The 23,789-nt window shown below is 36.3% G+C and overlaps 1 protein-coding gene across 1 annotated transcript; it reads left to right on the top strand.

Annotated features, from left to right (window-relative positions):
• Nucleotides 1-20,039, top strand: fermt3a (FERM domain containing kindlin 3a). The gene is made up of 15 exons (XM_079872720.1): nt 1-270; nt 1,119-1,243; nt 3,043-3,276; nt 3,568-3,684; nt 4,070-4,238; nt 12,621-12,723; nt 13,207-13,314; nt 13,453-13,581; nt 15,213-15,259; nt 15,548-15,672; nt 15,748-15,854; nt 17,494-17,709; nt 17,847-17,971; nt 19,248-19,389; nt 19,506-20,039. Exons 2-15 carry the CDS (start codon nt 1,120-1,122, stop codon nt 19,683-19,685), a joined length of 1,926 nt encoding a protein of 641 aa, XP_079728846.1. The 5' UTR covers nt 1-270; nt 1,119; the 3' UTR covers nt 19,686-20,039.
• The last annotated feature ends 3,750 nt before the right edge of the window (nt 20,040-23,789 follow it).

A 23,789-nucleotide genomic window follows, 5' to 3' on the forward strand; every position in this document is an offset into this window, starting at 1 on the left:
AACTGCATCTCCAGTCTGCATCACAGGAAGAGGAAGAGAAACCTATTTATTGTCAGCTGAACCCTTAAGAAATCAGTCTAAAAAAGAGAACAGCTATTCACTCTCACAGACGGGGTGAAACCTCAGCAGAAAAAGACAAGAAAGAGAGGAGGGAGGAAGTAACGGCACATGTCTCACAAGTTCTTGAGAGACAGCGAGATAGAGAGTGCAAGAGGCCAAGGGCGTAGCCTGTACCATCGCTTAACATTTTTGGAACCACAAATATACGAGGTAAGAAACAGAGGAAAAAATGAAACTGAACAGAAAGGAAGGAAGGGATGTTTTGTGTGATGGGTGTTGTGAGGTTTAGAAATGAAGAGAGGGGTGGGCACGCATGGGCCTTCAGGCCTAGATGGGCTCCGTAGACATGCTAACTTTGGTTTGGCATGAGGATTTCTTAAGTTTGTTTGTTTTTGTTTTTTAAATATCTAAGTGTCAAGTGGTGCACCCTGATACATTCACCAAAGTTAATTAACCAAGGTTTGATTTTGTTTTGAAGATCTTGTGTGTGTAGATTGAACGGAATAGCAAAGTTAAATCCACAAAGCATGTTTATTTAATTTCTCTTTTTCACTAATTCATATTTTTGAAAACTGTATATGATGTTTTTTTGCACACTTAACATAAAACTATTAAGCAAATTTTAGAGAAGAGCAAGAGTGCTAAAGGTTAAAAAAAGTCTTTATGCAAAGTACTTTCACACAAGTCAAAACTGAAATTTGATTTAAATAGTTATATATATAAACTATTATATGTATAAACTATATATATATATATATATATATATATATATATCATTATACACATGATTATATTTATATATATATATATATATATATATATATATATATATATATATATATATATATAACATTTTATATACAAAAGAAATATACATATATATATCATTATATGGTCAAAAAAATGAATTGTGAACTTGTTATTTGTCAACCACCCAATTGTATGTAATTGTGCTGATTAAAGCTAACCTAAACTGAAAGCTATAGCAAAACTATAGAAAAGGGAAATAGCTGAGATTGTGGAAGCATAATATCGAATGGCATTTCTTTTCAAATCAGAATGGCATCGTGGGACCTGTCCGTCAGTGTTGAGGAACTGGGATCGGAGGCACCACCTCTTAAAGTCAGCGTCACCTCCGACCTACATATTGGTGGAGTCATCCTTAAAGTTGTGGAAAAGTCACGTGAGTTTTTGATGTCTGATTTATTATAAGATGTTTATCTTTGCTAAGGACATTATAGGATTGTTGATTTCAGACACAAGTCTCTGACACAGAGTCTAATACCCCGTGCACATTGTACGATTTTGGGCTGTCCCAAACGAAAGATGACCAGTCGTCGCGATGTCTGTGGTCGTGGCTCCTGCGACCAAAGATAGCCTGCGATCATTTTCTGACAGTGTCAGAAATGTAGAATGATCATGTAACAGTGTGTTTTCTGCTATGACCTACGTCCACTGACTATAAATATGCAACATGAAATGGCGTATTGAACAACTCGACATGGTGCTAAAACTTAAAACTACTTACCTCAAGCTCCATTTGCAAAACTGGCACGCCAAGTTGGCCGCTTTTCTCTAGCCATGACCGTGTCCATATTCTCCTCATGATGTTTTATTAACAAGGTTCGGGAGGAACACATTCTAATGATCGAACAATCAAGTCATTCCAACCAGCTGCCAGCAATCAGTAATCAACAGGTCCACTCAATCAGCATGATTTAAGGCCTATAAATACACACAGTCGACACACCCATATTCCTCGACAGTTTTCAGCATCCCTCCACCACCCCATCTCCTCACACTTATCTGGTTATCTTTCTAACCAAGAGATACGGGGGGAGTACACTGGGTTCGGGCCCAATTTCCGAGCTCGGAGCCCTCCCCCAGCACGACAGCATGCCAAATACGCATAACTATTATCTGATCATTCGTAAGTGTGAACTCGTGAATTTCCCTTCATCCTCTTTTTTCAGCGCACATAAAAACCACAATAGTGATTCATCTTGCTCTATTTATTAACCTTTAGTGGATGCTGATGATGTTTTATTCTTCTATACTAACTATACTAAATAAACCAATACTGATGACTCAGTTAGTTAGACAACAACAAACCACCACTTTACCTACACACATTTTTATTTTTTTTAAGACAAGTCATGATCAAAATTAACGCTACAGATTGTTTTTGTTTGCTAACTACCATTTAAATCCTGGGTTTCACTTTATTTTGATGGTCCCTTTAACACATTCTGCTGACTATAAGTAATGTTGCACCTACTGTATATGTCTACTAACTCTCATTAGATTTTCAGTAGAGTATTCGTAGACTGGTAGGGTTAGGGTTAGAATAAGTTGACATGTAGTTGCAAAGTTACTTATAGTCAGCAGAATGTCTGTTGGAGGAGCATTATAAATCCAAATCCTGCATGTAATGCAGCTCACAGTCATCGAACCTGTCACAGATCGATGATGTAAAAGTCCAGATGAGTCTTCTTGCATGCGTCCGTTTTTTAACGCTTCTTGACTGCCGCACAGTCTGACATTAATGACAGCTGAGATCTTACAGTGTGACACGGCTTACAGCGGGGATCATGTTCCTACAGTCTGACAAGCAACAGTCGTAAAGGATTAAATTATAAATTGTACAGTGTGCACCGGGCTCAAGTCAAGTCTCAAGTCTTTCCAAACAAAGTCAAAGTCAATTTTCACCATACCCTGTTCAACGAGAGCATACAATGAACAGCAACTGGACTGAAACACTCTACTAAACGAACAAAAAAGTATCTAGTTAATAATATAATTTTTTGAAAATCTCTGCCATTTCCCAACCCATTAATATTTGCACATATTCAAACATCACAAATTTGACATCACCAAATGCTCTAATCTTTTTTGAGACATTCTTCATCCTCTTTTGTGTTTCACACAAAATGTGTTTGAAACGAGATGAGGGTGATGACAGAATTTTCTTCTCTTCTGTAGAAATAAAGAGGGATTGGTCCGATCACGCTCTGTGGTGGGAGCAGAAGCAGCAGTGGTTGCTGAAACCGTCCTGGACGCTGGATAAATGTGGAATTCATGCAGACGCCCGACTCTTCCTCACGCCCCAACACAAGCCCCTGCGGCTGCTAATGCCCAACGGCATCAGCGTCCGCCTGAGAGTCTGCTTCTCCAGCCCTGTGTTCCGCACCGTCATGGGCATTTGCAAACTCCTGAGTGAGTGATGAGCTTCTGCCTTTGAGATCATCTACCCAGCTAACAGGGAACTTTCTCAGAAACGTTTGGCAAGCGTTCTGGCAAGGTTCCGTCAAAGTTATGAACAAACGTTCTTCCGGTAACCTGTGCAAGAAACAGTCAGTGTCTACAATAGATGGAAGCTAGTTCCAAACCAAACGTGGTTTAATTTTATTTAAACTATTTGGAGAATAGTTTTAATGATGCTTCAAAATTTCTGATTGAAAACTTCTGCACGACACCTGTACATTACATTTGTTTTCTCTCTTTTAGACATACGCCACCCAGAGGAACTATCCCTACTTTGGCCAGTAGAAGGGAAAAAGAAAAAGAAAGATAAAGATGTTGAGGCAGAAGTGTATGACATCACCTGCTCACCACTTCCTTCAAGTGAGCTATACATATACAGAAAATATTAATTCCAAACCAACTCACATAACGTAAGACCCACTGAGCTAGGACTTATTTAGCATACTTAACTGTTGCTACTATCAGAAATGGAAACAGAATGACCTTTATTTCAATTTATGGTTACACAAACACACTCACAAGGATTTTGTCTTGGTTGCAGGAGCTTGCAGTGAAAAAATAATTAACTTTTATGTGTATATCACAGTACAAAAACCTTTCATCATTATAATGCCTGCACAATTTATTTATTAATTCAAGTAAAGTTCATGTAAATCTGCTCTAAAATTAAATTTGTATGTTTAGTTATTATTATTATTATTATTATTTTTAAAATATATGTGCTAATATATTTGTGCAATTGCAGGCACCATCCTGAAGCTTGCCAATGGCATGCCTGCTTTCTATGCTGAATCTCCTGAAACTGAGGCTGTGTACAAGATGCTGGCGGTCAGTCAGCCTCCCCCGGCCCCAGAGACCATTGCTAAAATGTACCGGACAACTAATGTAATGGAGAAAGCACAAATTAACAGCAGGTAGAGTAATACGCTAAAGGCAACATGTAGTATACAGGGCCACTAAATTCAATGAAATACTGAATATTGCGTGTGTGAAAATGTTCTATACGGTGCACTCAGAAAGTTTTCAGAACCCATACATTTTGCACATTTTGCTTTGTGCAGCCTTATGCCAAAACACCATATACCACAAAGCAAAAACAGATTTGTGATAACTTTGCAAATTTATTTAACAATTTATAATAACAAATTATTTAATAATTTATTTATTTTTAGCGCCTTTGGCAGTGATAACAGTCTCAAGTCCAAAAGGTTTTTTTTGCAGTGATGCCATAGAAGAACCATTTTTGACTCCCTAAAGAACCTTTCAGTGAACAGTTCTTGTTGTGAAGAACATTAATAAACTATAAAATCTTTTTTGACTATAGGCCTTTATCACAACACAATAGAACGCCGGAAGTAGCCGCGAAGCAGTGTACAGCGTCTTCCGGTTATTGCATTCACCATGGCTTCATGTTAATTATCACTGGACTACTTCGCTCTCGCGTCTCCCAAAAGTTTAATTTTTTTGTTTGTTTTCTTGATTCCATTTGAATGGTTTAATTAAATTGTTATAACCAATTGTTTAAAATGTAATGATTTAAGCAAAAATTTCTTCAAAGGTTAACCAAACTTTTATTTTGACGGGTTGCCGTGTAGACCTTCTCTCTGTGTTTTATGATGATAGTTTCTCTCAAATGAAGCTAAAAAATGCTGCTGAAGTGACTCTCAGAGCGTAGTGCAGGGCCATATGTAGCAAAATAAAGTGTTTGGAACATTTCATATAGATTTTTGCAACTGCTGTTTTTTGACTTCTTCAGACACTATAGTTTGCAAAACTACCTGTTTCCGATTTTTTCCCGGGCTGCACAGGCCCAAAATCCAAGATGGCGGATATATCACCAAAAATTGCAAATAATCGCCTTTTTAAACATTTCAAACGGATATATGTTAGGTATATCATTATATACATACATTTTCTAATTAACTGATTGACTTGGGTAATAAATATGACCATGGGTAACATGAATTATCATGATTATCAACCAATGATGGGTGTAACCACCATTATGCTATTTATTGGCACACCCGGAAAAACGCATTGACTGATTAAAAGGTTCCTTCATATAACCTAATAATCATTTTAATTAAAATAATGTTCTGCGCTCACCACAATAATTCTGTTAACAATTCTGTTAACAATCAGAAAATTATTGGGGAGAATGGATTACATGAAGCCAATGGAAAGATGGGAAAGATAGCCAGCCTTTGTTACTAGAAAACGATAAACAAAATGAAACTGTTGAGCTTTTGCAGGAAGAGGGAAATTATTTTTCCAGCCTGGGCAACTGGTGTTTTTTTACTTGCTAGGACCCCACTGAATACAAAACAACCTGTTTCCAATTTTTTTCTTGATTTTTAGTGCCAAAATTCAAGATGGCAGACAATATGCAGACAAATCACATAAAATAAAATTTAAAATGGTAAACTTTTGATGAATGTATTCCTAATAAGGCAAACAAGTGAGACAGACTATTTTCAAAATATTTATTGGATCATTTGCCAAAAAATTGGGTGAAAAATTGGAAAAAATGGAAAAGAAAAAATCTGCATTTTGTTTCATTATTGAAGAGTTCAACAAAACAGTCAGCCATTGTCACTCAAGTATTTATCCTCATCACTCTCACTGTCACTGTCTGACTTTTCAATATTGGTGCATGTCTCCTCAGAGCCCTCACACCTGCAAAGTTGCGTGCATGGTAAGTTGTTGCTCTTGCAAGAACACCTTCTACTGCATTGGCTGGCAAGACAAGAGCACTTCACAAGCTCCACAACAGCCTCTGGTGCTGGTGGAAGTTTTGACAGGACAGGAGTCCATTGCCCATCATCAATTTGCCTCCATCCCAGAGATAGTGCGTCAAGAATCTTTGGAGCAGGCACTGCATCTTGTGCCCAAACATTTGCTTGCCAGTGTGCTCTCAGAATGTGCTCTCTAACTGCTCCTGAAGTGGGACATAGTTTTCCCACTCCCTGGTTGGGTTTTAGAGTTTTAAACATGTTCCACCGAAGGGCTTTAGCTGTTTCATAACCAGTTTTGAAGAGCTGACACATGAATTTCTCACATCCAGCTAACACGTCTGGAGATGGATGAGGACCTACACCAAGCCTACAAAGTGCATTAATGACATCATCATCTGTCTCCATGAATGACTTGAAACAAGAAACCTTTCCTTTCCCACGGATATGGCCTGTGGTATCGCAACCTGTGAGTGCATGGAACCCTGGTAATGCTACTGCATACATGATCAGTAGAGTGTCCGCCTCTTCTTGTGAGCTCCTCATGCTCACCATGTTAACTTTTGAGGCCATAACACCTTTGTGTGTGTGAACTGTAATTGACAGTTTACATAGTTCAACAGCTTTATGAGCAAGGTAGAGAATGATGTTGGCTTTTTTCTGCCATGCTTTTTTCTGCATGAGGAGCTCACAAGAAGAGGCGGACACTCTACTGATCATGTATGCTGTAGCAGTAAGTCATTTTGGCAAAACCCCACATATCTACACATGTGACACAGATGTCTTGGTGCTTGCCCTACGCAGGGCGTCGACGAAAGATACAACTCCAACCTATTTACATGGCTCTTGGCCCAGAGCGTGCAGTAGCATTACCAGGGTTCCATGCACTCACAGGTTGCGATACCACAGGCCATATCCATGGGAAAGGAAAGGTTTCTTGTTTCAAGTCATTCATGGAGACAGATGATGATGTCATTAATGCACTTTGTAGGCTTGGTGTAGGTCCTCATCCATCTCCAGAAGTGTTAGCTGGATGTGAGAAATTCATGTGTCAGCTCTTCAAAACTGGTTATGAAACAGCTAAAGCCCTTCGGTGGAACATGTTTAAAACTCTAAAACCCAACCAGGGAGTGGGAAAACTATGTCCCACTTCAGGAGCAGTTAGAGAGCACATTCTGAGAGCACACTGGCAAGCACATGTTTGGGCACAAGATGCAGTGCCTGCTCCAAAGATTCTTGACGCACTATCTCTGGGATGGAGGCAAATTGATGATGGGCAATGGGCTCCTGTCCTGTCAAAACTTCCACCAGCACCAGAGGCTGTTGTGGAGCTTGTGAAGTGCTCTTGTCTTGCCAGCCAATGCAGTAGAAGGTGTTCTTGCAAGAGCAACAACTTACCATGCACGCAACTTTGCAGGTGTGAGGGCTCTGAGGTATGGCAAGCTGTTTTAACTTTTATTAATTTCCAGGATATGAATCCTTGATATCCAGGGCTGGACTGGTAATCTGGCATACCGGGCAAATGCCTGGTGGGCCGACGTGCTTTTTGGGCCGATACATCTCATACTTTTTTTTTTTAACGGCCCATAAAACTCGTACATCGGCGGCCCATTCGTTTTGTTTTGTTTAATTGACGGCGCTGGGTTAGTGTCGGTGTAATGCATTGGTCAAAAAAAAGTAAGCGTTAGTTTTTTTGAAACCCGTGAAAACCCGTAGATCAGCGGCCCATTGGTTGACAGTGGGCTGGCCCAATCACATCTTTAAACACCTCCCCCTTTGGGCTTAGAGTGAGCGTGCAGTGTCAAGTGTGTATCTGTCAAAATAGTCTGAGAGATGGAGAAGAAACGCAAAATAGATACAGGCCCTTCAAGCAGACGCTGTAAAATGTGTCAAAATATATATGTTTTCTGCAGCAGCAGGACCTTCATCAGCTCCAGTGGCTGATGAGGAGGATCAGGAGAGAGATGAGAAAGTGTAGAGTCCATGGTAAGCAGAACTACTTTCAAAACACTTTGGCTATGAGTGTAGGAACCCATTACCCAGTTACGCATTATTTCCACATCTGCATTGTTGACGATTACAGAAATTTACTAGAACTTTAATGAGACGCGTTTTTATCCATGTTTTCCGCCAAAATAAAAGCTTGATGCAGTTTCCGTCAAAATAAGAGATCATGTGCTTATCTTTTTCAAGTTTAGAAATTAGTACAAAACTAATTATGAAAGTTTTCTTTATTTTTCAGTGCATTTGTTTTGCAATATATGGCTATTAGGCTACTGTCATGAGATTAATATTATAACTATTATTATGTAGTAGTGTAATATAGACAGACACTGTTACTAAAAGAGGTTTGATTTTTTCTTTGTTTAATTTGCACACTTAATATGGGTTGGAGCTTTTTAATTTTGAACTCTCAAACTGCACCAGATTGATGAATTTAACATTCAAATGCCCCCGAACCCCCCTAGAGGGACAGAGGTCCACCCACCACAGTTTTACCAAAGATCCTGTGGGAAACACTGGCATTGCTATGCCAATGCAGCTTATAGCTTGTTTTTTGGATGCATCACTGTGGAGTATAGTTCAATTGTATTAATAAATGACAATTTTGTACTCATTTCATCTGTTAACTCGTTCCTACTCACTCATTACATGGCATTAGTGGTTTTAATGAATAGGAGTTGAACAAAAACATATTCAAGGGCGTGCAAAGATGGGTGATGTTTATGGTCATATGTAGTGGGCCAGTCTGGGCCAAAATGCCAGGGCCGATTTTCACTAGTTAAAATTATAATTCTTGATATCAGGAATAATGTTTCTACTAGTAACAATGGCAATTTTTGATATCAGGAATTACATTTCAACTATTACAAATTTTCATTCTTGATATCAACAATTGAATTTTAACTAGTAAAAACTATAATTCTTGATATTAACAATTGAATTTCAACTAGTAAAAACTATAATTCTTGATATTAACAATTTATATCCTGGGAATGGCAATAGGCAAGCCATTTTGACTTTTAATCATTCGCAGGATATGAATTCTTGATATCAACAACTAAATTTTCATTAGTTAAAATGATAGTTATTGATATCAGGAATTAGATTTCTACTAGTAACAATGGCAATTTTTGATATCAGGAATTACATTTCCACTAGTAACCATGCTAATTCTTGATATCAGCATTTACATTTTCACTAGTTAAAATGATAATTCTTGATATCAACAATTGAATTTCAACTATAGTAAAAACTATAATTCTTGATATCTGTAATTGTATTTTCACTAGTGAAATGTCACCATAGGCTGCCATTCAAAATCAATTGTTGATATCAAGAATTGATTTCTTACTTGTTGAAATTCCAGTTTCACATATCAGAAATACAATTCTTACTAGTAAAAACCTTTATTTTTGATATCAAGAATTCAATTGTCACTAGTTGAAATGTCTATTCTTGATATCAACATTTGAATTGCTACTAGTAACAATGTTCATTTTTGATATCAATAATTCCATTTTCACTAGTGACAATGTTAATTTCTGATATCATGAATGTTATTGTTACTAGTAAGAAAGCCATTTTAGATATCTGAAATTATATTGATATCAGAAATACATTTTCAGATATCAAAAATGAATTTTTTTACTAGTAGCAATTCAATTGTTGATATCAAGAATAGACATTTCAACTAGTGACAATTTAATTATTGATATCAGTAATTGCCATTTTTACTAGTAACAATGTAATTATTGATATCAAAAATTATATTTCTATTATATTCATAAATTCACAAATTATATATCATTTTAAAGCTTAGGATCTCAGCTTTTTAATGCATCTAATTACATTTATTAACTCCTAACGAGTGCTGAGTAATCCCTCTAAAACCGAGTGTACCGCCAGCAGGCGCCACCTAGCTGCGAAAATATTCATTACCATATTTTTCAAAAATCTTGCCTTGATTTGAAAGCTTAGAGTCTGAACTTTACAGTGAATGACTTTGAAAAACTCTTAAGTATTGCTGAGTTATTTGCTGAGAAATAGAATTTCTTTTTTTTCATAATCTATAAAATAATGTACTGCAATGTGTCAAAAACATCATACAGCTCATGAAACATTCACAGATTATTGAAAATGGCACTTCATTTTTTACAGCATATTATTACAATTAAAATGAGCCCAAAATTAACATAATCTATTGCTTTTATGACAAGATATTCTTCATGGAGAAAAAAATTGCCCATGAGGGGGTGTCAAAGATAAAAAGCCTACAAAAATCTCTTTTCCAAATGCTGTAACTTTTGATTCCTTTATCCAAAAATAGGGGGGGGGGGGCACTCTTGATGTTTTAGAGTGTCACCCCTTTATTGCTGTGCACTTTTTTTCTGCACAGTGGCTGATTTGTAGTTTGTACTACCAAAAGTTTCTCTGAGTTTTCGTATTTTTTCGTATTTCCCATTCATTTCCTATGTCGGTCATTTTTGACCGGGAGGAAGCTAAGTGTGACTATTTTTTTTACGACCCTTTAACATATCCGAATCATGTCCATGATTTGTGTGTTCACATAGCTAATACAACAAAAGTTAAAAAAAATAAATAAAAAAAATTCCAAATGTAAAAGTTTTCATCCGTTTTTGACCGAAGAAGCCCAGAGGGGTTATTAACTAGTGAAAATGTAAATGCTGAATATCAAGAATTAGCATTGTTACTAGTGGAAATGTAATTCCTGATATCAAAAATTGCCATTGTTACTAGTAGAAATCTAATTTCTGATATCAATAACTATCGTTTTAACTAGTGAAAATTGAATTGTTGATATCAAGAATTCATATCCTGGAAATGAATAAAAGTTAAAACTGCTTGCCATACTGAGAAGACATGCACCAATATTGAAAAGTCAGACAGTGACAGTGAGAGTGATGAGGATAAATACTTGAGTGACAATGACTGACTGTTTTGTTGAACTCTTCAATAATGAAACAAAATGCAGATTTTATTTTATTTTTTTATTTTTTTCAGATTTTTTTTCCTCTTCATTTTTTCCATTTTTTTTCCCATTTTTTTTTGCCCAATTTTTTGGCAAATGATCCAATAAATATTTTTAAAATAGTCTGGGTCTCACTTGTCTGCCTTATTAGGAATACATTCATCAAAAAGTTTACCATTTTAAAGCCTTCATAGAAGTGAAAAGATTATATATTTTATTTTCTGTGATTTTTCTGCATATATTGTCTGCCATCTTGAATTTTGGCACTAAAAATGAAGAAAAAAATTGGAAACAGGTTGTTTTGTATTCAGTGGGGTCCTAGCAAGTAAAAAAACACCAGTTGCAAAAATCTATATGAACCGTTCCTAAAATAACACAATTCCCCACACTAGCGGCTGTGTTGATGAAGTGCATTAATGTTAATAAGTAAGGCTGAAAAAAATCGCGAGCGTCATGCGTGCCTCAGTGTGTGTGTGTGGGGGTGTGTGTGTGTGTGTGTGTGGGGGGGGGGGGGGGGGGGGGGTAAATGAAACGCGTCGGTGCCATTCATTCACAGAGACACGCAGAACATGCACGATTCCTATTTAAATAGTCTTTATGCGGTTTAATATTGACAGACACTGGTCTATATCGCGATTTTATTTAAGTTTACTGACCTACTTTTCATCTAAATGTGTAACCACCGGAAGTGCGAGTACACTGCTTGGCGATTTCGAACGTTCCGAAACCAGGAAATGAGATAAAGGCCTTATCGTTTAGTGGTTTCACAGAGCTACAGGTACTTCACTGAACCACCAATGCCAATAAAGAACCTTTTATTTTTAAGAGTGTATGATGAAGCTTTGCATACCTGGCTTTGGGGATTTTCTGCCATTCTTCTCCACAGATCCCCTTGAGTTCTGTCAGGTTGGATGTGGACCCACATTTCCAGGTTTCTCCAGAGATGTTTGATTGGGTTCAAGTCCAGGCTTTGTTTGGACCAATACATGACATTCACAGAGTTGCCCCTTAGTCACTCTTGCAATGTCTTGGCTTTGTGCTTTGGGTCGTTTGAAGTTGAACCAATGGCCCAGTATGAGGTCCTGAGTGCTCTAGACCAGGCTTTCAATAAGGATATCTTTGTGTTTTGCTGCATTCAGATTTCCTTCTACTCTGACCAGTCCCTTAGTCTCTGAAAAAAATTCGGCATTAGGCTACACCATGACAAATAGTGAAAAAATGAAGCGGTCTGAATACTTTCTGAATCCACTGTGCATTTTCTAAACTGCTCACCATTTTACTATAAGCAATAATGGTCCAATGGTAATTTAATATGCTTTTGGACATTTACCATGGCAGTACTTTTGTAGGTATTATTGGTAACATGTAAATACCATGGTACAAATATGGTATTCATTCAGTCTATTCATCAATGTTCAACCATCAGTGTGATACCAGTCTGATCCCATCACACAGTACCTGCACATTTAGGATTTTATCAGTCGATACATGACCCCAGCTACAGTTGCATACGATGCGCATTGTAAAAAACATCAGTTATAATATGCTGTAATGATAAAATCTCTGCTCAGGTGGTTGGATTCGTCCCGTTCTCTCCTACAACAGGGAGTCAAAGAAAATGATAAACTCCAACTGCGTTTCAAATACTACAGCTTTCACGACATCACACCACAGGTAGGCATGACGCCATCAGTCTGTTCTTCATGTGTTTCTCAATTAGAAACAGATTTGTGTTTTTAGTGTTTGGCCAAATAACCATCAAATATGTGCAAAATGAACAAATAACAGCTTTAACCAGTAAATATCATTACAACACATCACATTATTTAGATTAAATATTTTTGTCCAGCGATAACTCCAACAACAGAATTTAACAATGTAAATATAAAATTAAACTTAATAAAACACTTTATTTTGTTAGAAACCTAATTCTGTTTCTACTTAAAGAGGTCAGACTTTGATGATGTCACTACCTCAAAAATGATTTTTTTTAAATAGTATTTTTCATAAAATGTATAATCTACAGACAGTAAAAACAGCAATACTTATTTTTTTAACAAAAACTTTTTAGAAACAGTCAAATCTAAATAATGTTTCTTTTGTCATCTTCTCCCCCATACAAATTATGAAACATTGAACCTGATATGTACCTGTCAGACTGATGTGGTGCGCCTGACACAGCTGTATGAGCAGGCGAGGTGGGCCCTCCTGCTGGAAGAAATTGAATGCACAGAAGAAGAGATGATGGTCTTTGCTGCCTTACAGGTATAGGTGATGGAAAGCAGATATCAATGCATCATACTCATAAACAATGATCTACCTAAACACAACTGAAGCTTAAGTGAACGTTATTCAGTTATTCAGAAAGTTTTTATGATCTTTTTGTGTGTGTGATCACATCAGTACCACATTGGGAAAGTGTCTCTAACGGAGCAGTTTGTGGCATCTAGTCCGGCTATGGATGATCTAGATTCAGCTCTACAGTGCCTGGAGGTGAAAATGGAAGGAGAGAGCAGTGCAGACGACATGCTGGTCAGTTTCATGACATACACACATCTATCTATAAATTACAGAAACGTCTGTCTGTCTGTCTGTCAGTAAGTCTGTGTGCGTGTCTGTTATTCGCATATCTCTCGAACCGTTAGTCCGATGGATTTCAAACTTGACAGGTGTCTTGCTACGGGCACGAGTAAGTGCAGTGCCAAGTTTGACGTTGTTTGGATTAGAAATGCAAAAGATATCGTTAAATATATCGGTAAAAGAAGCATAAACATTCTGACATAAACACTCTGTCAGCTACACTGTTTACTTCTGAATATTATATTTTATTCACGGCCATCATTTGTAGTAACCTATTCACAAACTGTTTGCTCAAGCGTAGCATTTTTTCGGAGTTCACTGTGTCGCGCTTATTCATTTGTGGATGTTAACTGAATCTGTTAGCCAGCTACGCTGTTTACTTCTGTATATTATATCTATCTATAAATTACGGGAACGTCTTTCTGTCTGTGTGTTTGTGTGTGTGTGTGTGTTATTCGCACATCTCTCGAACTGTTAGTCCAATGGATTTCAAACTTGACAGGTGTCTTGCTACGGGCACGAGTAAGTGCAGTGCCAAGTTTGACGTTGTTTGGATTAGAAATGCAAAAGATATTGTTAAATATATATCGGTAAAAGAAGCACACATTGGCTTTTTTCGCTCTAGCCGCTGGCCACTCCTTCTCTCACACACACACTGAGTGAGCACGGCGCAGGACCAGAGACAGAGAGGGTCAAAGAAAGCAGTGGAGATTAAGTAGCGTTTTCTCAGAGTTCACTGTGTAGCCTGCTCCCTCAATCGTGTAGTTCAATTTTCCATATTTATTGCATGTCATTATGTCAGTATCAGTATTTGCTTTCTACCATGCACAAATAAAAATGTCACTGAACTTTTGATCTAGTGCCTTTAACAATAGAGAACAGGCACATATTTAAATTCTCACAAAAAATAAATGCAAGGACAAGACTACACCAAACCAATTGCATATGACAAAACTGACAGACAGGCCTACAGGATCAGGATGAAGTTAACAAAACAAGCATAGCGCGAGCATAGATACAGAACAAGTAACAAGGAGAGAAGCAAAAACAGGTCAGAAACCAGTTGCTGATGAGAATCAGCTGTGTTCTGCCACCACGTGGAGGAAGGAAACAAAAACAATGCAAAGAAAAGGCAGAGAAGACAGAAATCCAACCCAAGTCTTGACAAATATTGACTTTTAGATATTAGAATAATGACGTTTAAGCATGATTTCAGCAATTCAACCATTATGAAAACAAAACCATCTATGAAACAACAAAAATGAAAAAAAAAAAAAAAAAGGACCAATTGATTGTTTTGTTTTGTCAGGAAATAAATGAACGATATTAAATAACATAAAACAGATGTGAAAACTTGCCCAAAACTGATATTTAGGAATACTCTTGTCACAGTTCACAGTGGTTTTATTTATTTTTTGTTTACTCGAGACATATCATCATAAAATATGATGATATTGGAAAAGTAATTTGATGTTTCAAACCATCCCAAAATCATAATTTTGGTGATAGTCACAAAGTCACTTAGATGTATGGGTCATGTGAAATGACTGTTAGCATCTCTAACATCTCAAATGTCCATACAGGAAACAATGACAGCGCCAGAACTACATGACTACTTGAAAATATTCAGGTAAGACACAAATCCCAGCCCCCCCTCCAACATGCATACCTCACTTTTTTTTTTTGTGGGAAACTCAATTCAGACACATATTCAGTTCTGACAATATTGTAACATAACTAGATAATTTCGATATTATATTTAATGTGTAGCCAAAGGAATTTTTTTTCTCCTCCTGCATCTAGGGAAGTTTTTCCTTTTTTGCCACAGTGCGTATTCACAACGTGTATTGTGAAAAGTGCTATAAAAACAGCCCTCACGTTTTACGACTAATATCCCTGTGGTTTTACCTTCTCTCAGACCAAAGAGGCTGACACTGAAAGGATATAAACAATACTGGTTTACATTTAAGGATACGACCATCTCCTACTACAAGAGTAAAGAGGAAAGCAGTAAAGAACCAATTCAACAGATGAACCTTAAAGGTGATCACACACTCATCTATTAAAACATGTATGTACTTGTCACACAGACGCACAACAAGTCTCTCATCAACACAGGTTGCGAGGTGGCCCCTGATGTAAGTGTTGCTGGGCAGAAGTTTTGTATCAGGTTGCTGATACCCGGGCCAGAGGGCATGAATGAGGTCTACTTGCGCTGTGAGCATGTAAGTCAATGATTATCTGTGTACAACAGCTCAGCTATGACATCAGTATGTATACACTCATATTTGTTGGTTAGCCAATTTTTTTTTTTTTTTTCAATGGCTGGAGCAGCTAGGGAGTGGCCAATTTAGTCCTGTTTGTTAATGCAAACGTCTAATGAGCCAACCACATGGCAGCGACTCATCACATAAAGTGTAATGTAAATGTAATGTAAAGGTTCTATATAGAACCCTAAAGGGTTCTGTCAATCGCTTCATATATAGAATCGTTTAGGGGTTCCCATCATGGGATGGTTTTATGGATTTAGTTTTATTTTTTTTATGAATTAAGCAGCTTGTAAACACACTTTAACACTAGAAGAAATTGAAATCGTTAAACATGAAACATTCTCATAAAGTGTTCTTTTAAATTAAGTCAAGAACCCTAGGGATTCTATATAGAACCCAACTGAACCCTTTTTTTTTTTTTTGGGAGAAAACTGCCATTATATGTATTATAACTGAAAACATCATAGACATAGTGTAATAAAACAAACACTGAAATTGAATTTTTTTAGGTTTTCTTACCACTATTCTGAAGATGAAGAAGTCAAAGAAATAGTTATGGAAGCAAAATAGCCTAAAATCTCAAAATTGACCAGCAGTGTTGGGGTTTAGTGCATTACAATCAATGCGAGTTACGTAACCAGTAAAGTAATACATTACTTTAAATTTACAAGAAAATATCGGAGTAACTTTTTCAAATAAATAACGCAAGTTACTTTGTTTTCCCATTTATTGATTTACACATGTCCTGTTCCCATGTTGAGGTGTTGTGTGCGCTGTGTGAACGTGATGGTTAGTTCTAGACTAAATGTGAGCATGCATTTACTCATCTCACTTGCAAAAAAAAACAGATTCAGTATTCCTCAAAATAAAAGAAAATGAAATGCAAACTTAGAATATTATGCTAACCTGCAATAATTAAACATGATAAATAACACAAATATACTTTATGTATTTAATCATCTTACTTTATTAAATAATGTCTTTGCCTCTGACCTTCGATTATCCAATTTAACCATACTAATAAGCAAAAATGTTACCAATAAAAAAATAGTTTCGCCCTATTCTTTTGCGATCCAGAATGGCAGCACAGCTGAAAGGTTTGTTTGAGCGGCGCGCTCTTCTGTACTTGTGTGAATTTGCATTTCCTTCAGCCTGAGGCTTATTCATTTCACTTTTGGTGGGAAGGGCCTAATATAAAATATAAAATATTTTTTTTGTTGTTATTAAAAAAACAAGCAAGCCCAGCCCAAGTGAGGAAAAAGTAATGCAAAAGTAATGTAACGCATAACTTTCCATAAAAGTAACTAAGTAACGTAGTTACTTTTCAGGGAGTGACACAATTGTCACTATATATCAGTTGTGTTTGTTAGTTTCGTTTTCTGTGGGTTTACATACAGTAGAAAATGTCCAGGGGTGTGTTTCCTAAAAACATTGTGAGCCTAATTAGATTGTAGAGCTATTGTAGATCTAAAATATTAGATCCTTCTGACATGCCAGGAATATTGGATCCAGTCTCTACCAAATCCCATCAGAAGATATCCTTTTTGTTTGGTTTTAAAATAGCAATAAAACTCTGACTCTGTCTTGTTCGTAGGAGCAACAGTACAGCCGATGGATGGCAGCATGTCGTTTGGCCTCGAAAGGCAAGACTTTGGCTGACAGCTCCTTCTCTAGTGAGGTGCAGAGCATCCAGTCATTCTTGGCCATGCAGAAAACCACACCTAGTAATAACACAGCTCAGACAGATGAGAGTATTAATACACACAGCCTCGTCTCTCCACGCTACCAGAAGAAGTACAAACCCAAACAGGTACCACGTTTCTGGGTCATTGGAATACACTTGAACTGGTTAATTACTGCATTATTAGTCTTTAGTGTGACATTTCATCCCTGCTTTTTTTTGTTCCTCTTGAACTTAATCTCTCTCTCCCTTTCTCTCTTGTTCAGCTCACGCCGAGAATCCTGGAGGCCTATCAGAATGTAGCTCAGATCTCATTAACAGATGCCATTCAGAAGTTCCTTCAGATCTGGCAGGCTCTGCCTGACTTTGGCCTCTCTTATATTGTAGTGAGGTGAGTTTAGTAAAACTTGTTTGTAGGCAGAGCCTGTCATGCACCACTTCTTTTTAAGACTGTGAATCATGGTAGTCTAATGGTGTAATTTTATAGTATGCATGAGGGCCAGGTTCAGATCCTAACACAAATAATATGACATTTATTTTCCCGCTGATTAATGGCTTCAACAGAAATATGTACCATCCATTTATAACCTTAAAGTAGGTCTATCTTGAAACATTTACCCCTGGTTTCACAGACAGGGCTTAAGACTAGTCCTAGACTAAAATGTAAGTCTGAGCTGTTTCCACTGAAATAAACTTGCACTGACTGATCTTAAAAATATATCAGTGCCTTTTTAGTTTTAAGATGCACATCGGTAATGTTTTTTTCTAAGCATGTTTATAAAAATTACTTAAATGTCCTAATTGATCTATGGTCTAATCCTGGCTTAGTCTAAGCCCTGTCTGTGAAACCGGGCCTTAAAGGGACAGTTCACCCAAAAATTATGTCATTAATGCCTCACCTTCATGTCGTTCCAAACCCGAAAGACTTCGGAACACAAATTACGATATTTTAAATGAAATCTGAGAGATTTCTGTCCCTCAATTGACAGCTACACAACTACCACTTTCAAGCCAATGTGCATTCACGCAACAACGTCTGCTCTCACTTCAACACAACACACACGTGTCGTGGTGCTCTCGTGAACGCGCGTTGGAGATTAATATTTTGTAAATAAAGTGGTAAATTGTTTTTTTGCGCAAACAAAGCACTTGCGTCGCTTCATAAAATTGAGGTTGCACCACTGGAGTCACATGGATTACTTTAATGTCTTTACTACCTTTCTGGGGCTTGAAAGTGGTAGTTGTGTAGCTGTCAATGGAGGGACAGAAATCTCTCAGATTTCATTTGAAAGATCTTCATTTGTGTTCCGAAGACGAACGAAAGTCGTATGGGTTTGGAACGACATGAGGGCGAGTAATTAATGACAGAATTTTCACTTTTGGGTGAAATACCCCTTTAAAGTTAAATTTCTCATTTTGAGAAAATGAAAGAAACCTCAACCCAACTGTGCTCTATTCTGTTTGATGTAACACTTTACCTTTAACTATTTAGAAAACAATATACATTTTGATACCATGACAAAAGATTACATATTGCTAACAGAAAATGTTATTAATAATAATAATGATATTGCTGAGTAAAAGAATCTAAGCAAAATAATCAATTACAATCAGATTGTAAGTGACATCAGAAACAGCATGTACAATTTCTGTCCTCATAAATGCAGGTTTAAGGGTTGCCGCAAGGATGAGGTGCTTGGCATTGCCAATAATCGTTTAATCCGTATTGACCTGAGTGTTGGAGATGTTGTGAAAACCTGGAGATACAACACCATGAGGCAATGGAATGTCAACTGGGACATCAAACAGGTAATCTGTCTTTATATGTATTATGAGATTTTTGAAGTGCAAAAGCTTCTTCCAAGCTTTCGGATTGATATCAAATATCACTGTCAAATAATGAATCCCTTCCCTATCTGTACCAGGTTGCCATTGAGTTTGATGGCAATGTGAACATCGCATTTAGCTGTGTAACTGCAGACTGTAAGATTGTCCATGAGTACATCGGCGGCTACATCTTCATGTCTACACGAGGACGAGAGCAGAGTGACACCCTGAATGAGGAGCTGTTTCACAAGCTTACAGGCGGCCATGAAGCTCTATGAGGGGAAAGAAAAGTCTTGGACTGCCAAAATATGAAGACAAAAAAAAAAAAAACATCTGAGAAATGTTTATTAATAACCCCAAACGCATAAATACACACACAGATATGGCCATTCATGAGTATTTGAAAAAAAAAACAAATACTGAAAAAACCAACACTATTGTGTCCTCACAGGTTTGTGAGACCTGAGGTGTTAGCAATGTGGGATTTCTCTGTTTTTGTCTTATTTGGCTTTGATCATTCTAATGGTATGTTATTTTCAATGACAACACCATATCCTGTAGTTATTAAATTTCAACGTCAAACCTTGGCAGGTATTTACTTTAATTTTTTAAAGTTTAGTTTCTAATGCATCTGATTGTTATTGTTGTCTTTTTATTATATTTTAATATAATAGAGGGGAGGGGTGGGGGAGTGTGTGTGAGTGAGTGAGTGAGTGAGTGAGTGAGTGAGTGAGTGTGTGAGTGAGTGTGTGAGAGTATAGCTCTCTCAATTGAGCTCAATGCGTCAACTTCGGAGCTCAAGCTTTTGGGTTCTTGTTTTAAGTAGCAATGAAATACCATGGTGTACAGCGTTGCTAGGCTAGGATACAATGATCAACTTTGCAGCTCAAGCGTTAAAAAGGATACACTATGGTGACATTATTTGGCGCAGGAAACCACAATGCTAGTTTCACAAGCCTTGCACACAGAAGACGATGAAAAAGAGCATCCTGTGCACTAAAATGAATTTTGAATCAAGTATGCTAAAGGATAGAGATTTGAATTGCAATTATATATGGATATTATTCTAAAATGGTGAATATTATACTAATATTATATTTTGTATAAATAAAATATACAAATATAAAAGATTTATACATTTTCTACGTTTAATATATTTTATAATATACACCACTTTACTGATATTCATTTGTTACGTCTTTCATCAGAATTATGGGCAAATAATTGCCTGGTTCTGCATTAGGAATTTAGCATTAAAACACGATTGAATGAATTAAATAAAATGTAATCACAACCACAGATTTGATTGTAGGCCTGTTTTCAAAGGTTTAGAGAGAACAGGGGGCTGTTCCATAAACCAAGATTAGAGTATAAGCCAGGCTTATTTCGGTTAGTCAGGCTTATTTTTGGTAGATTCGGTTTCATAAAGCAAACTTAAAATAGTTCAAACTCAGTTACCCTGGCAACTTATGCTGGGAAACTAGCCTGGTCCAGGGCAGGCTAACTGTCAGGCTAAGCCTCAGTTGTTACACAGATCCTCTAACACTGACTTATAGGAACACAATGATATTACCACTGACACTCTCTCATACCATTATTGGACTTTATTAACCATTATTAGTCCAAAAATAAATACACAGTATACAGAAAATCAACTTAAATAAGGCTACAATGATAAATTAGACAATATATCTATCTATCTATCTATCTATCTATCTAGACAGACAGACAGACAGATAGATAGATAGATAAATAGATATAGATATATATATATAGAGATATATAGATATATATAGAAATATAGAGATATATAGATAGATAAATACAATATACTACAGGTTTTCTTTTTTTACTGGCTGAATGTTTTGTGCCCAAGATTTAATTAGATTGTTTTAAAGATTTATGAATACATTTCTCTCTGGTTTTGTTTGCCAGCTGTAGTACATGTTTATGATTAGAAGAACATTAGAACACAATCTAAAAAAAAGCTTTTTAAAGCAGAAGTTAAAATCACAAAATTAAAAATAAATAATTACAAAAGCAGAGTATAAATTTTAACTGGTAAGATGAATCTGAGCTTAGTAATTGACAGTATATTAGCCTACATTTGATTTACCCCATTACAATAGTCCCTTTACAGTTATTGCTATCATAAAAATACACTTGTAGGTTTAAAATTCTAAATAAGGCACATCTAATGTCCAAATATCAAATATTTTAGTATATATATATATATATATATACTAAAATATTTGATATTTGGACATTAGATGTGCCTTATTTAGAATTTTTGTGTTAAATATGTTTGAATTGAAAGCCACAATAAAGTACTATATATATATATATATATATATATATATATATATATATATATATATATATATATATATATATATATATATATATATATATATTACTTTATTGTGGCTTTCAATTCAAACACATTTAACACAATTATACAAATGGACAGTTCCTTTAAAGACATCATATTTTCCCCCAATAAATATTCATTATTATTTATTTTTCCTTCTACTTTTTTTTTCTTTTGTGATAATACCCACCAACACATAGCCTAAAAAACACATGATTAGAACAATAACCAAAAAGTAGTTAGACACTTTTACATATGATTTAAGGGGGAAAAGACAAAAAACAATAAATAGATATTAATATTAATATAGGGTTATATAAAAATGTAGTTAATGTAGGCTAATATATAGGCCTATTCCTTTATTTTATGGAATATTCTTTGATTTTAGAGTTGCACATATCTTTTCAAAATGTATACATTTGCTCTTAATTTCATGTTATCCTCTCCATAATGTACTTTAGAAACTAAATATACTCATTTAAAACTGGGGATTCTTGCTTTCTCCAAAAAAGTATTGCATTAAAAGCTGTAATTCTCAGCATTCTAAATAAGTATACATCATCTTTATTAAGTAGCATAGGTCCTATACCCAAAACTATATTTTGTATCTTTATATATAGTTTCTTAAAATAAACTTCCCTGAATTAGGCTACTTCTGTTAACTGAAGTACTTCTGTTCGCTAGAGGTTCAACTTATCCAACATCCTAAAGATAAATTATTATGATTAGAAAATATTTCTAGTGTTATAAAATATCGCGTATTAATTTTCCAAGCAAAATGTATATTTTAGTCAGAATTATTGCGCTCCTATTTGGCGCACATGCGCACAGCTCCGCTCGTTCAATATGAAGATTAGCAGCAAAATGGATACATTTGCATGACTTTCTAACATTTACAGATGGATAACTGTAAAATGTAAGTTTTGCACTGAGGGGAAAAAAAACTGCATAAAATATACGCTGTTTGATGGTGGATCGATTTGATCCACGATCGACCTCTAGGGCTGCTTAAGAAACGCGTGCACACGCAATTGTCTAGACTTGATAAACCTGGATCAAATTAGTGAGATTGCGTGAACTTCAATTACCTTTTATGGAACCACTTTAGCCCCAACTTATTTGTTAGGCTCATTCAAGTCGCGGTTTTGGAGTTTAATCCCCGCTTTTCTAAGCGGCTTTTATGGAACAGCCCCCTGGAGAGGTAATGGACGCACCTACTGCCTTTGCCACAAACATCCCAGTAGTGATGGGAGAAACCAAGGCTGCGACTGAAATCGCATACTGTCTTAGTTAGGTACTTATTACTTTAAAAAAGTATGTTCTATATAGTAGCCTACGAATGTCTTTAGTATGAATGCAATCTGGATGTACATTTGCCACGTTGTCATTACGACGTTACCCACCAGCGTCAGATCTCTTCAGTCTTCACAACCTCGCTCCACCTTACCTTTCAGATCTCTTACAGCCCCACACCCCTTCTCGAACTCTCCGTTCCTCTTCATTGGGTCTCCTCCATACACCTTCTGCTCGCCTAACCACCATGGGCCATAGGGCCTTTAGCCGTGCTTCTCCTTGCCTTTGGAATTCTCTCCCAGTCAACATCCGTAATTCAGAATCGATAACTCAATTTAAAGTCAAACTTGAAACTTATATATTCAGAATTGCTTATCCTCCATAATTACTTTGTGCACTCAAATCTATTTCTTTTTTATTCTATTTCTTTTATTTTTTAAGTTGTCATGTTTGTAATTGTTGCTCTCCCCTTTTTTAATCGTTTATTCTATTTGCACACTTAAATCCTTTAAGCAAATTTAAAGGTCCTGTATTATGCCCCTTTTCACAAGATGTAAAATAAGTCTCTGATGTCCCCAGAGTGTGTATGTGAAGTTTCAGCTCAAAATACCCAACAAATCATTTTTTACAGCATGTTTAAATTGTCATTTTTTGGGTCACAGAAAAACGCGCTGTTTTAGTGTGTGCCCTTTAAATGCAAATAAGCTGCTGCTGGACG

Source organism: Squalius cephalus (genome assembly GCF_949319135.1).
Source record: "Squalius cephalus genome assembly, chromosome: 5".
Classification (NCBI taxonomy): Eukaryota; Metazoa; Chordata; class Actinopteri; order Cypriniformes; family Leuciscidae; genus Squalius; species Squalius cephalus.